The following is a 14,421-nucleotide window of genomic DNA, read 5'->3' as shown; positions in this document are numbered from 1 at the left end:
AGAGGAGATTATATTGTTAAATCTCCGCGAAAAATTCATAACTTCTACATACAGACTCTGTTTCCGTCTGTCTTGTTAGCATTGAATTCCTATTAATGAGATCTTCAACTCTTATTTAGGTCACGTAGGCCAAAAACCACTCGAACTAAAATTTGAGTTTTGGGTCGTGCACTGCTATGCCAAATCTTAGAAAATTCATAACTTCCTCATACAAAGTCAGACTTGGGCGTTCTTTTTTTTGTATGTTCTAGGTTTAACGTATACTACAACTTTTGTTTAGATTTATATGGCTAAAAATTCCTTTATCAAAAATTCACTATTTACGTCTTCCGGTGTCGTGTCGATTTTGCCGTAAATCTTCGATGGGCCATAACTTCTTTGTTATAACTCGGATTTCGGCGTTCTTTATATGTATGGTACCCTTGAGACATATTATACAACTTGGTTAAGATTATTTATTCTAAATATTTTTTTTTTCAAAAAGTCATTTTTAACCCCTATTATCTCAAAATTGACTAGCCCAGGTCTGCAGGCGTTACAGATGCGCTGCGATCGAGCCGACTCCTTTCCTTTGAAAACAAAGTACCTGAAACAAAATTTGAAAACTGTAAGCACGAAGCTTAGTGAGTTCCCCCATCAAACCACATACCATACAATACACATACTGCCTAGCATATATGGGTGTTGGCCTACCCATTCGGTCTCTTTCAACCGATAACTGCCTAGCATATCTGGGTGTTGGCCTCCCCATCGGTATTTGTCAACTGGTAGCCGGGAGCTAACCTCCCCTTTGGTATCTTTCAACCGGTAACGGGGAGCTAACCTCCCCTTCGGTATCTTTCAACCGATAACCGGGAGGTAACCTCCCCTTGGGTATCTTTCAACCGGTAATCGGGGACTATTTCACCCTTACCACTACCACATAATAACATAACATAAACATAATGTTTGGCATGCATGGGTTCTGACGACCCCTTCAGTATCTTTCAACCGGTATCCTGGGACAATTTCACCCCTACTACTACTAACATGTATCACAGAGCATCCTAGCACACAAACATAAAAGATAAGAGCATAGCAGATAATTATCACAAAGACAATCATCTAACAAACAACTCTTACTAGTGGGCTGGCATTGTGGCCTTAAACCCACTACTACTGGAAGGTAACTCACCTCACACTGCTGAAGTCTCGCAGACACAACCCCAGTTGCTGGATGACAGATTCTTGATCTGTCAACATCAAAATGACACTAAATTCATAATTGGGTTCCAAAGGCCCAAAAGTCAACTATGAGTCAAAGCCCAACATATGGCCTAATTTTCCAAATTGGGCCCAAACCTTTACATGGTCTTATTCTAAGGCCCAACCATTTAGTCCAGTCCAAACATTTGGCATTTCCAATGGCCCAATATCTCATAATCATAAAGGCCCAATTATGGCTCATCAATGGCCTAATTTTCCAATTTGGGCCCAAACCTTCTCGTGGGCCTTACCCTAAAGCCCATTAAATTATTCTAGTCCATAAAGTTGTTCTTGAATGGCCCATTACTAGCCCAATCACCAAAGCCTAATCGAAAGGTCCAACTCAAGGCCCAAGTGAAATTAGGGTTTCATATAAAATGACAATTAGGGTTAAGTGTTTCATTTAACCCATTAAGTACTTAATCCATTAAGTCCATTACTCTACTATATAAGTCATATGGTGTGATTGGGTGTAATTCACAATTCCATTCCAATGGCCCAAATATGGGTCCCGATATGTCCAAGGCCCATATATCCAAAATTAGGGTTTTCTAAACCCTAATTAGGGTTTCCAACCCATTCATAGCCCAATAGGCATAATAGCTAAGTCTTTTGATCAATTAGGGTTCATTAGGCCCATTAGGGTTTCACTAGGCTCATTAGGGTTTCGCTAGTCGAGCACCACCCACTACCACCTCGGGCAGTGGTGGTCAACGATGGTGGGTAGGGTTTCTAGTCCATTTTTGTCCAAGCATACAAAAATCAACTACACGCAAGCAAAAACACACCGCCACCCAACACGGTGGTTGGTGGTGGTAGCCACCACCTCACGGTGGTGATTTTGAGTTTTCTTTTCATTATTCTAGCCACTATTACAATTTTACAATGAAATAACCCAAAATAAACATACACACTCAAACTAATCACACACACAACCACCCTTGTGGTGGCCGGTGGTGGTGACTCCCTTGGTTTTCCAACCACACAAAACACACACACTCCAAATTGCATACTACACTCCAGCCACCCACCTGGTGTCTCAGAGCAGCGACAGCGGTGGCAGAAACGGGAAGGCAACATTGACAACAACGGATTTGGGATGGTAGCCACCACCTTACGGTGGTGGCAGTGATTTCTTTGGTTTCAAGTCAAGCAACAACACCCCCACTGCAACCCTTGCTTGGACTTCCGGATGCAACCACCACGTTGTGGTGCATAACGACGACAACAACAACTCGGAAGTGGAAGAACAACAACGCTACAATGGCGTTCATGGCGGATAGAGCAGCGACACATGACACAATAGTCCTTCGGGGTGGAAACCGATGACCAGAGCAACATAAATGATCCCTCTGGCGGCGGCAGAAGAAGTGGAGGTGGCGTTCTCGCCAACAAAAGATAGCAGTGGCAGTGTCTCACGAGTACAACGTCCTTGCGACGTTCTTCATCGTCGACAGCAAACTTACCGACGGTTTTTTCGACTCCAACAATGGTGGTGGCGATCGGAGGTGAATGGGGCATAAGGTGGTGATGGTGGTTGAATATCCTTAGGGTTAGGGTTTGGAATAATTCATATATATGGAGGCTGCGTAATAGGGTGAACGGGTTCTAACCCGTATCCCATACAACTACATAAGGTTTTGACACTTCCAGCCCCTCACATCCATAATCTTTTCAAAATCAATATCTAAGTTACCATTCAGCCCTTGCCTTGAGAATCTTTTGCAAAACTAATCCAAATATTACCTTTTTAACCCCCAAAATCTCAATTATGACATATTCAACCCTTCCACTTCTTTTCCTTTCAAATTAAATCTGAAATTACCCAAATAGCCCTTAGTCTTCAAAATCCTTTCAGATTAAGTCCCAATAATTTACCAAGTAGTCACTGCCTTCCTAATTATTTACAAAACCAATTCGGAACTTACACTTTTAACCCCCAACTCCTAAAATTGTGACAGTTAACTCCTCGAGACGAACCCTTGATATATAATTATTGATTTTAGGACTACTATACGTTCATTTATTTATTTATTTAATAAACAGGGTGTTACAGATGGATTAAAATTTTAAAAAAATAATAAAAACCACAAGGACTAGGGTCGCCTGGCATATTAAAGGGCATGTATAGTTTATTAAATTTTGCCCCGTAAAATTAGTAAATTCGACATAATATAATAACATGTTCCTTTTCTACATGACCTTCATAATATAGTAATGAAAAAATATTTGGTCAAAACTATTAGGTTTTCTTGAGAGAAACGATTCTAGATGATATACCAAAGTGTAAAAGAGAATAAAAGAATATGATTTGTGAATTTCTTTTTTGTTAATCAGATTTTTCCTAATTTTAAAACCTTTATATGAAATAATTAAAGGGTAAATGACACAAAAAACATTTTTATTACACAGAAATTCGATTTTGACACCGTGTTTTTTTTTTGACACTGTGTTTTTCAATTTGTTACAATTCTGACCACTTGACCGGTTAACCAGGTTATAGGCTGACATGGCATGATGACGTATCGGTTTTGATGACGTGGCATGCTGACATATTATGCTGACGTGTCAAAATTGATTTTTTTCCACAAAAAATACTAAGTTTTCACTTTTTTTCGATTTTGACACTAAGTTTAATTTTGTATTTCAATTTTGACACTATGTTTTTTTTTGTTCCAATCGAACATCATTTATCAAATTTTGTTCAATTTTGTTTATTTTCCATTTGAAACCGTATAAATATATTTTTTTATTACATTTTAAATCGTATAAACATATTTTTTCGTTTAAAAAACACATTTTTATTTAAATATAAGATGTTTTTTTTCTTACATTCAAAGCATTAGTTATATCATGAGAATCAAACTAACCATAAGTTCTAATAAGATGTAAAAATTTGATGAGTTGCAAACTTGATATCCAAGTTTTGATCGACTACACACCTCCAAACTTCCAAACACATTTTAAAGTTGCATATTTAATATAAAATACAATTTTTATATAACTAATACATATTTATACATAAAAATATGGTTTGAGTGTAAACAAAAAAAATATGTATTTTTACAAAACTATGGTTTTTAAATGAAAAAACATATTTATACGGTTTAAATGTATTAAAAAAATATTTGTACGGTTTCAAATAGAAAATTGTCAACATTGAACAAAATTAGAAAAAATAATGTTCGATTTGGAATAAAAAAACATAGTGTCAAAATTGAAAGAAAAAATTAAACTTAGTGTCAAAATCAAAAAAAATGAAAACTTAGTGTTTTTGTGAGAAAAAAAATTCAATTTTGACACGTTAGCATATCATGTCAGCATGCCACATCATCAAAACTGATACATCATCATGTCATGTCAGCATGTACCCTGGTTAATCGGTCAAGTGGTCAGACATGTAACAAATTGGAAAACACAGTGTCAAAATTGATACAAAAAAAACACAATGTCAAAATCGAATTTCTGTATAAAAAGAGTATTTTTTATGTCATTTACCCATAATTAAATGATTATTCATAAACAAATCAATAACTTCTAAAATCAAATAAACCAAATTATGGATCACTCAATCAATTACCATGATAATTCACAAATCAAAATATTAAAATTGGATGTCAAAGGAATGAAATAAAAAGGGCGATTCTCCACATGCTACTACTCAACGAATCTTGAAATCAATTAGCATGCATAAGTTTAGTCTCAAATAGTCAAAATTCAAATATGATATGAGTATTTATGTTCAGCAAGTCGTCGAATCAACTACATGTAAAACATTAAACACACAAAATCACAAATGGTAAACAAAAACCAAACTTTATTGTAATAAGCCGATTTATATAAATTGTAAAATGAAAACTGAACAATCAAGTGAGAAAACTGGAAATATGATCAAAACTGATACAAATCAAAAACTTAGACTAAAATTATGATATTCACTAAACCACATGGACCATTTTGTAACTCTTCGGTATTCTCAGATTTATGGGATTATGGGTGCTTTCTGGGCCATCCATGTTTAAGGCCTACGGTGATATGTATGCCACGACAGAATGAGGAAGACATGCTCATCCCAACATCGTACACGACACTCTCTTTCCAATTTGTCACGCTACTAAACCCACTCATTCTGATCCTCATCGGATTCCACCAAAAGGGTTTTTGATACGTGAAGCAGATGATGACAATTCGCTCCCAATCTTCAGTATCATCGTCCAAAATTTTCTCTTCTCTACGATCGTCCTCCATTAATCCATCGTCTTCAAGCTCCAGAAGCTCCGTTTTCGTCAAAACTGTCTTCACATCAACCATGAATCATTCCGTTAAAACCTCATTGAAAGTTCCGATTGTTTCAGCTTCTCAATCCACTAATGGATCCCACTTTTCGTCATCTTCGGTACGCATTTGTCTCGTGTTTGCTTTGTAATTTGTGTACTTAACTGTTAATTTTTTTGTTTACATAATTTGATTTATGATCGATTGTGCAAGAATGCGTAGTCTAGAATCTCGGAATCAGATTTATACGCATAATCAGAAACTAGAAATGGAACACGATGTTTAAATTTGAATTAGAAAGAGTTTAATTTCGTGATTTTCATAACATTTGGTGGGATATAATTTGTGTTTGGTGTTGATTTAGGGTGGTGATTCGTTCTTCAGAAGTGTGCTTTCAAGTATGGAACAAGTGTATTTGAATCGAAACCCAACTGCAAAAGCGATTCTGGAGCTTGTCGGATCTACAGATGCTAATCAAATATGCTATGATCATATCGCATATCGGACATTTGGGGTAAACGGTTATGGAATCGATTCTATATCAAAGTTCTTCCTTGATTTTGGTTATACACAACGCGAAGAATTAAGATTTCCAAAAAAGAAGCTGAAAGCTCTCTGGTTTTCACCTCCAAACGTCTCCTTCATTAATGGTGGCAGCGGTGTTCATGGCCCCTTACCTAGAATCTTCATCTCTGAACTTCTTGTGGATCAAATGAGCCCGCAAGCCCAGGTTTTGATTTAAATTTAATAACGTTTTATAATTTTAATCAGTAAATATTGTTGTGTAACTTTTACCAATTTAATCATAGTGTTCATAGTCTTGAATCTTGATGCGTGTGTTCTTGCTTCCAGGAAATAATCAGAAAGTACATCGGGCTATCGGGTGCTGGACATAAACATACTGTCCTTTCAAGTGCCCTTGGTTGTTTAACGTGGCCCAAACCATCACATGATGAATTCCAACAATTAGCTAGGTGCATTTTCGTCCTTTTCCGACTTTTTGCAGACTAGACCAGACCATATCCATGATATGGTCTGGTCTAGTCTGCCGGCGGTTATACCGGTAGTCTATAACCGCCGGTTATTTTTGGACGAGACTCTATAGCCTTCTAAAATTTTGTTTTTGTTATGTTTGACTTTCAGTGAAAGTGAGTATGCTGCATGGACTCTAGTCAACGGTTACATGGTGAATCATGTCACGATATCAACTCATAGGCTCAAATCTCGCTTGAAGAATATCAAGAATTTTAACAAGTTCATTGAGGACAAAGGGTTCAAGTTGAACTCGGAAGGAGGCGTTCTCAAGGGTTAGTTCTTTTTGTATGTCCCATCTGGATGGCTGTTGTGTATCTGATTTACATCTTACATGATTTTCTTGTTCCAGTGAGCCCAGATGCTCTACTGCTGCAAAGTTCAACGGTTGCAGACTCGATCCCGTTTGAATTCTCCGATGGCGTCAAAGAATCGGTCCCATGTTCATACATTGAGTTTGCTGAGCGCATCGTGTTGCCCGAATACAAAGATTTACCCGAAGATAAGGTTAGCATTTTAAAGTTTGTTTGTTTGTTTTGTTTTTGTATTTTTTGAGTTTTAACATGATGATTGATTGGTTTTGAAACTTAGGTTCAAGAGGTTCATAGACGAGATGGATTTGAAGTTGGTAATGCTGATAAAATATTTGAGAGCACATCGATGGATCAGTTAAATAGGAGAGTTGCTTGAGGTAAAACACAAGTGATTCTGTGATAATCAAACATGTAATTAGAATAAACTACTAGCGAATGTGAAGTTTCTCAAGTAAACATAATGAAATGGTTGACTATTTGTCACTAATGTATTTGTTTTTCTGGCAAAAAGTCTTTTTGACCTCTTATATTTGCATGATGAAAGACATTTGAGAAAAAGACTTTGTTTTTCAAAAGACAAAATACATAAAAACATCTTTTTGACATCTATTTTCCAAAATCAAAATAGTTTTTGATTTTGGAAGACTTTTTTTTATTTTGTAGACATAGAAAAATATTGAATTTTACAACTTAAAAAACAAATACCACCTAAATGTAGTTAACATATTGGGAAAAAAAGACACGTCTTTTGTAGTCTATTGTATTTTTTGTCGTTTTAGGACAAACAACACAGTCGTAGACTATTTGAGTTTGGGTTTGATTAATTTTATTAAAAAAACCAAAATATTGATCATATTTGAAAACATTAACTAGTAAATTAGCGAGTTCATACTAATCAAGCTCCGTTTCAAGTGATCATGACCCAGGCTAAGAATATACAACAAACGAATCAAATTTGTTATAATTCAGTTTCTCATGTTTCTTAATCGCGATTCAAACCTCGAACAACCAAGAAATATATTTATATTACTTGGAAAACTAGAAGTAAATCAGAAATTTTTAAAAAAAAATGATAATAATTTACATTGTGCTATTGTTCTTTTTGTCATTGTCATTGGGCTTTGGTGACTTCAAGTTCAACTTGTTGTGATAAGGAGAAGCATAAGAACCATTAGGTATGGATAGGCTCCTCGGATGCTGCGATCCGTTTCTTGAAAACAACCCGCCTTGAGCCCGAACTGCATTTTGTGCACTCGGGCTCAGCCCAGACCGTTCAGCTTGAAGTTGAACGGTTTGGAAATAAAACGATAAGCTTGCCATGTCCTTAAGGGCTGGCAGAGGCTTTAGGCATTCAACAACTTCACTCATTAGAGGTCGGGCTTTCGAGTCACGGTTGAGGCAACGTGCTGCTAGTTGTGCGGCTTTTTGGGCTCCTTTTATTGAGAAATGACCTTCGAGCCGAGGGTCTATTAACTTATAAAATCGCCTTCTCTCTCCTAAATGTGGGCGGGCCCATTCTACGAGGTTGTGCTCACCGTTTGGACGGTTTTTGTCCATTGACCTTCGACCGGTTAAAATTTCGAGCAGAACGACTCCAAAGCTATATACGTCACTCCTTGAAGTAAGATGCCCTAAACGAAATATACAAAAACACAAAATAATTAGGTCAAATATTACTTCTTTGTGCAAAATGGCTAACAAAAGGGTTAAAGGGCAAACCTGTCATTACATACTCGGGGGCTGCATAACCATAAGTTCCCATGACTCGAGTTGATACATGAGTTTTATCACCCTCGGGGCCATCTTTTGCAAGGCCAAAATCCGAAAGTTTGGCATTATATTCCTACAAAACAAATCTTTATGAACACCAAAAACCCGAGATTAAAAACTTCAAGAAAACAAGATAGTTTGATTAGTGTTTGTATCACATACCGCATCTAATAAAATATTCGAGGTCTTGAAATCGCGATAAATCACCGGTTTTTCCGCTTCCTCGTGAAGAAAAGCAAGACCCTTTGCGGCACCAAGAGCAATTTTCATCCTAATAGACCATGGAAGAGGCAAAGATCCTACAATAACAATAGACTTATATTAGAAACAACAAATACCAAATTGGTATATATATTATATACGTTGGTATAACAAAACAAGTTGTAATGTGTTTGACTTTGACCGAAGCTGACGTCAATGAGACAAAAATTGCAATTTTTGTCCACCGAAAAAGTGCGGTGGCAATACGAGAAATTCAATCAAGAAGTTGAAACATGACTCAAATCTGTTATTTGTGCAAAAACGTAAATACCCTTTTCATCCCTACATCCAAAATGGAGGCTCGATCTCACTCTTGTGCTAAAGACATAAATACCCTCTAAATCATTAAAAATAGTAACTTACTCCTAAACAAGTGATTCTCTAAGCTTCCTCGAGGCATGAACTCATAAACCAACAGCCGTTGATCATCTTCAATACAATAACCGATCAATTTAACCAAATTTGGATGGATGAGGTCACTTAAATAATTTACTTCAGCCTGTTAAACAATAAAAATATATAAATCATGAGAAAACCAAAAGATTAAAAAAAAAAAAAAAATTAGAATAGAAAGCAACAACAATGAACAAACCAGCCATTCTTTATGACCCTGAAGCCCATCGTGATTCAGGGTTTTCACGGCGACAGTAAGTCCGGTGCCTGGTTTCACCGGCGCCGTTCCATTTTCTTCAATCCACCCCTTAAAAACACACCCAAAACCACCCTCTCCGAGAAGACTTTCTGGTCGGAAGTTCCTCGTAGCCAATTTCAGATCATTGAAACCAAATATCCGAAGCCTAGAATCAAGTTTCAGCTCATCTTCCGGTTTTGGGGTCGATGGATTGCTTTCGTTATTACTTGTAGTCGATGAAACTATCGGAACAACTGGTTCATCAATCTTCAGCTTGCTTTCCACTGTTTGTACATAAAAACAGAGAAATTTAGGTAAATTGTTTGATCAATTTGTGAAATTTTGAGGGGAAACTGAAGACTGGTTTACCACAATGAGTTGATATGCCACTAATGGAGTTTTCGACTTTAGATCTTGAAGAAACACAGCTGCCAATTAGTCTCCATCGATTCCAACATCCAGTGTTGTTCGTCTTCGATTCTACAACATGCCCAGATTCCAACTTTATACATTTTTCATCAACAGATTTCATCTTTCACACTTTGTATCATCAAAACCCCCAAATTTGTATCCAAAACGCCAAACTTTTGGATGAAATTAGTGATTGAAAGTCAAGAAAAGAATGAAATTAACAAACCGCATGTGAAAAGATTCGAACTTTATACATTTTTCATCTATCACAATAAACCCTAAAAATCATTAAACTTGGTATGATTGAAAACCAAGAAAACGATGAAATTAGCAAACCCCAGAAGAGACTGAATGTTGACTTGTGTACAAAACTACACAAGATTTTTTCAAGAAAACCCCACCAAGATTGGATTTTTTTAGTTAAAATTCAAGAGACCCAATTCAGAAATTTGAAAAAATAAGGGAAATTTGTTATACAAATGTCAAAAAAAAGATTTAGATCAGTGATAGAAACACTTTAGAAACGATTGAAAAGAAGAACTCAGAGAATTTGAGTTGTATGAAATGTGATTAGAGTTCAAAAGCAACCACTACCACCTAGCATTCCCAAAAGGTATTGAAATCACATCAAAAGAATGAGTAGTAAGAAAAAAATAATAATAAATAATTATAAAGAAAAAATGGAAATCGAGAAAGTAATCTCTTCCCAAGTTCACTTTCAAGATAATCGTCTACTTTCAGAAATCGATAAATCATATTTTCACCCGCTCTTTATAACCGAATGATTAATAATTTAATACTATAGACAATTAGGCATCAAAATCTAAAAAAACTAATGTAATAAAATAGTATTTAAAGTAAGTTAGGAAAACTGTTCAAGGCTTATGTCCAACCTACCATTTTAAAGCCACATACTTATCGTTTTATAATCGTTTTTGGTATCATTCTCAATATTAAAAAAGTAAAAACAACTTTATTCCTTAAAAATGTTACTATATACTTCACATGGTCTTTCCAAAGATGGAACATAACTTGGACGTAACTATAAGTTTAATTACTACGTGTAACTAAAGTTATAAGTTAAATGTAGAGGCGATGTATATAAATTAGTATAATGATTTCTTTCGTTTTGGGCTATTAGTTATCAAAATAACAATGCACTTCTAGTAAATCGCTAAAAGTTGAAGAAACTAAAATTAAGTTGCTAGCGTATGTAAAAAATATAAATTGCCTACAACAAGAATTTGACAAAAAAAAAATACTATTTTAAGTGGCAGCCTTCCATCCATGTAAATATTTATAAATTTGAGGGTGTTTTTAGGATATACTAATTTCCGTATTTTTATTTTATTTTAATGTTATTTCACTTATGACTTATGAACTAGATATGCATAATTATATCTCAAAGAGAAAATTACACGGATGGTCTTTATAGTTCGGGGTTACTTTCACGTTTGGTCTCTAACTTAATTTTTTAACTCGGACCATCCAAACGTTTGACATGTATTACCCACCTGGTCCCTAACTTAAAATTTTGTCCATTTCTCAGTTAGAATGTCTCATGTGCCTTGCATGTTGGGGTATTTTCATCCATTCATATTTCAATGGGTTTAATACACGATTCTTCTTCCTTTCTCATTCATTTTCCCCTCTTTCTGTCATTCTTTTGTAATTGATTGATAATTAGGGTTCCGGAAAGCGAAATTGCAGCTACACTGGAATGTGATTGTAGATGTGAAGCAATAATACGAACATCAGCCACAAAGAAGAACCCACGAATGGAATTTTACACCTATCCCAATTTGATAGAATCTTTTCTCATTTTTTGTTTTTTTTTTTTTCGTTCGTAACCCTAGTTTTTGTATCAGGGACCTGGAGATGGCTTTCTTGGTTGGGTGGATGAAGTATTGTTGGAGCATAAAGCTGAAATTAAAAAACGAAACATGAAGGAGTTGTAAAGACAAAATCGATCATTGAAGTTATGCTTAATATTGAGTTGGGTTCTGTTTTGGGTAACTATTGTGTACAAGTTGTAACTAGAATGTACTAGCTTTATCATGTTTGTGTTTTCTGTTCTGGTACTAGATTTATCTAGTTTGTATAGTCTGGTATGGTATTAGGCTATGTTAGAGGTGGCAATCGTGTCGTGTCGTGTCGAGTTCGTGTCGTGTCGAAACACTAAACGGGTTGAAAGTGCTTGACCCTAACCCGACCCATTTAATTAACGTGTTGTGTCGTGTTAACCCGTTTATTTTCGTGTCGAGTTCGTGTCGGGTTTCGGGTTAGGGCTATAGCTGGAAATATGTCGTGTCATGTGAGGTTAAAAGATTGAGCATGTTGAAAGAGTAAGAGTTAGGTAGGTAGAAAGGAAAAGCTAATACTTTAGAGGCAAAATAGTTGAAGGTATAGCAAGTTCAGATGAAAAAATTAAAAGAGTGGGAGTTGGGGAGGCGGATGACAAAGGTCATGAGGATGCGAGAGTGGTGAAAGAGACTGGGTAGTTTGAGAGAGAATGAAAAATTGAAATGAAGTCTTGATCTAGATGGCTAAGTCATTTCAACATTACAAAACAATTTAATTCGAAGGCTTTCTTTACTTATGGTTTTGATTTTGTATCTCTCTAGTTTGTTTAAATAATTCAAAAATATTTGCATATAAATAAACGGGTCATTTTCGAGTCATATTCGGGTTGAAATTCTCAACCCTAACCTTACCCATTTAATTTTCGTGTCGTGTCGTGTCAACCCGTTTATTTAAACGGGTTGAAATATCTTACCCAAACCCGTTTATTTCGTGTCGGGTTCGTGTCAGGTTTCGTGTCGTGTCAATTTTTGCCACCTCTAGGCTATGTAGTAGTGTTTTTTGTAATGAAATTGTTTTGGATAAATGAAAATGGTGTTATAGTGTGTACTTTCTGTTGTGATATATAATTGTTTTGGTTAATACATGTTTAATACTAAGTTGCTATTATCATCCCATAACACAACCATTATAAAAGCATCAAAATGACTAAACCAAAACCATGAAAAGTAACATAACATAACATAACCATTAAAATCCATACTATAACCATAATAAGTACCTAATTATCAATTACATAACCATTTGAAGTACCAAAACAATTACCAAAAGATTAGTGTACTACAACCACACTACAACCATAACAATTACCAAAAGATCAGTATACTATAACCACACTACAATCATAACAATTACCTAAACATCAGCATACTTGACATTACATGAAAAGAAATCCAAAAGATAACCAAATTCCAATTCCAGTTGTTCCCTTCCCTTTCCTTTTTTCCCCTTTTGTTTTGCCCTTCTCCTTCCATTTTGTTTTGCCATTGTCTTTCTCTCTAGCCTTTCCACCATCATTACCAACATTTAGTCTTTGCCCTTTGCAGGTCGTCGTATTATGACCTGTATTGTTACACTTGGTACATGTAACTGTTTTATAGGGTCTTGAGACTTTATTTCCTTTCACCAAATCCTCATTTTCCAAAGCTAACTTCTTCATTTTCTTTTTTAGCCTACCTATTGTGGCATGGTGTTTTGGAGGCAACAAAGTAATTGAGCAAAGAGACTTCACCCACATTGTCCTTCCATTGATTGGTTCAATTTTAAAGGAATACATTTCCTTCCATGTTGTTAACCAATAGCATGGATGAACAAAGGTTTCTAGAATACCCACCTCTTTGTTGTTTTTCATCGTGCCCCAAATTGCAGCAATACTCTATTTGCATGGCATTCTAGTCAATTCCCACTTCCTACAAGAACATAGTTGTTGAAGCACATCAATAACACATTGGTCATTCCAAGGATCACCAACTTGGTACTTCCCATTACCACAATAAGTAACTATATACTCTTCTGCCTCAAGCTTGATTTTTTCCAATGTTTTGGTGGTTGTTGGAGTCAAAGGGCCTATAGCTTTTGCAATTATCTTGTCCACATTCACAATCTTCTTCACAGTGCACTCTCTGATGAACTCCAAGCATGTGATAATAGGTGTATCACTCCCCTCATCAAACTTACTATTAAAAGACTCATATAAATTTTTAAGTAAAGCATCACAATGTGATCTCCCTGTCATGAAAATCAACTCCATATAAATACATACTTCCAAATTATAGCATTACAACATATTAAATATATAAAATTAGCTCAATGTTTCAAACTTGTGAAGTAGGACCGAGCCTAATGTTGAGGTGGTATCTTATTCAACCACTCAGAGAAGTCCTGATTAAGCTTTCGCATTTCTTCCATACCTTTATGAAACTCTGGGATGTTACAATTATGGCGCATTACCAAAGAATGTCCTTGAAGTTATGTCCTCCCCAACGTAATTTTATGTTTTCATGTATGTGACGAAGACAATATCAGTGTTCTGCACAAGGAAATAGTTTTGCAATCGCTGGTAGCAAACCTTGTATTTAACATCAACTAGTGTTAGTAATTAAATTATAATACCATGGAAAT

General features: G+C 35.7%; 2 protein-coding genes across 2 annotated transcripts; one reads left to right on the top strand and one right to left on the bottom strand.

The window, feature by feature from the left end:
• Positions 1–5,308: 5,308 nt before the first annotated feature.
• On the top strand, positions 5,309–7,353 carry LOC145012232 (2-oxoadipate dioxygenase/decarboxylase, chloroplastic-like). Its single transcript, XM_078971024.1, has 6 exons — positions 5,309–5,641; positions 5,885–6,250; positions 6,373–6,494; positions 6,664–6,827; positions 6,905–7,059; positions 7,144–7,353. The coding sequence occupies exons 1-6, from the start codon at positions 5,423–5,425 to the stop codon at positions 7,240–7,242; spliced, it is 1,125 nt and encodes a 374-aa protein (XP_078827150.1). The 5' UTR covers positions 5,309–5,422; the 3' UTR covers positions 7,243–7,353.
• A 467-nt stretch (positions 7,354–7,820) lies between these two features.
• LOC145010815 (serine/threonine-protein kinase PBL35-like) lies at positions 7,821–10,664 on the bottom strand. Its single transcript, XM_078969364.1, has 6 exons — positions 9,898–10,664; positions 9,490–9,812; positions 9,261–9,396; positions 8,799–8,935; positions 8,586–8,709; positions 7,821–8,497 (listed from the first exon to the last, which is right to left on the bottom strand). The coding sequence occupies exons 1-6, from the start codon at positions 10,058–10,060 to the stop codon at positions 7,947–7,949; spliced, it is 1,434 nt and encodes a 477-aa protein (XP_078825490.1). The 5' UTR covers positions 10,061–10,664; the 3' UTR covers positions 7,821–7,946.
• Positions 10,665–14,421: the final 3,757 nt, after the last annotated feature.

Source organism: Lactuca saligna, chromosome 8 (genome assembly GCF_052625555.1).
Source record: "Lactuca saligna cultivar CGN05327 chromosome 8, ASM5262555v1, whole genome shotgun sequence".
NCBI classification, from domain to species: Eukaryota; Viridiplantae; Streptophyta; class Magnoliopsida; order Asterales; family Asteraceae; genus Lactuca; species Lactuca saligna.
Note: the sequence above shows the minus strand (reverse complement) of the source record. Positions and strands in the feature narration are given on the sequence as shown.

What these genes read in the sequence shown, in the direction of transcription:
- LOC145012232 (XM_078971024.1), top strand. Translation starts at nt 5,423, where the DNA reads ATGATGACAATTCGCTCCCAATCTTCAGTATCATCGTCCAAAATTTTC. An exon ending in GAATTCCAACAATTAGCTAG is followed by an intron (nt 6,495 to 6,663) that starts GTGCATTTTCGT and finishes TTTGACTTTCAG; the next exon opens with TGAAAGTGAGTATGCTGCAT. An exon ending in AAGATTTACCCGAAGATAAG is followed by an intron (nt 7,060 to 7,143) that starts GTTAGCATTTTA and finishes TTTGAAACTTAG; the next exon opens with GTTCAAGAGGTTCATAGACG.
- LOC145010815 (XM_078969364.1), bottom strand. Translation starts at nt 10,060, where the DNA reads ATGAAATCTGTTGATGAAAAATGTATAAAGTTGGAATCTGGGCATGTT. An exon ending in AGGGTCATAAAGAATGGCTG is followed by an intron (nt 9,397 to 9,489) that starts GTTTGTTCATTG and finishes ATTGTTTAACAG; the next exon opens with GCTGAAGTAAATTATTTAAG. An exon ending in AGAGAATCACTTGTTTAGGA is followed by an intron (nt 8,936 to 9,260) that starts GTAAGTTACTAT and finishes TTGTTATTGTAG; the next exon opens with GATCTTTGCCTCTTCCATGG.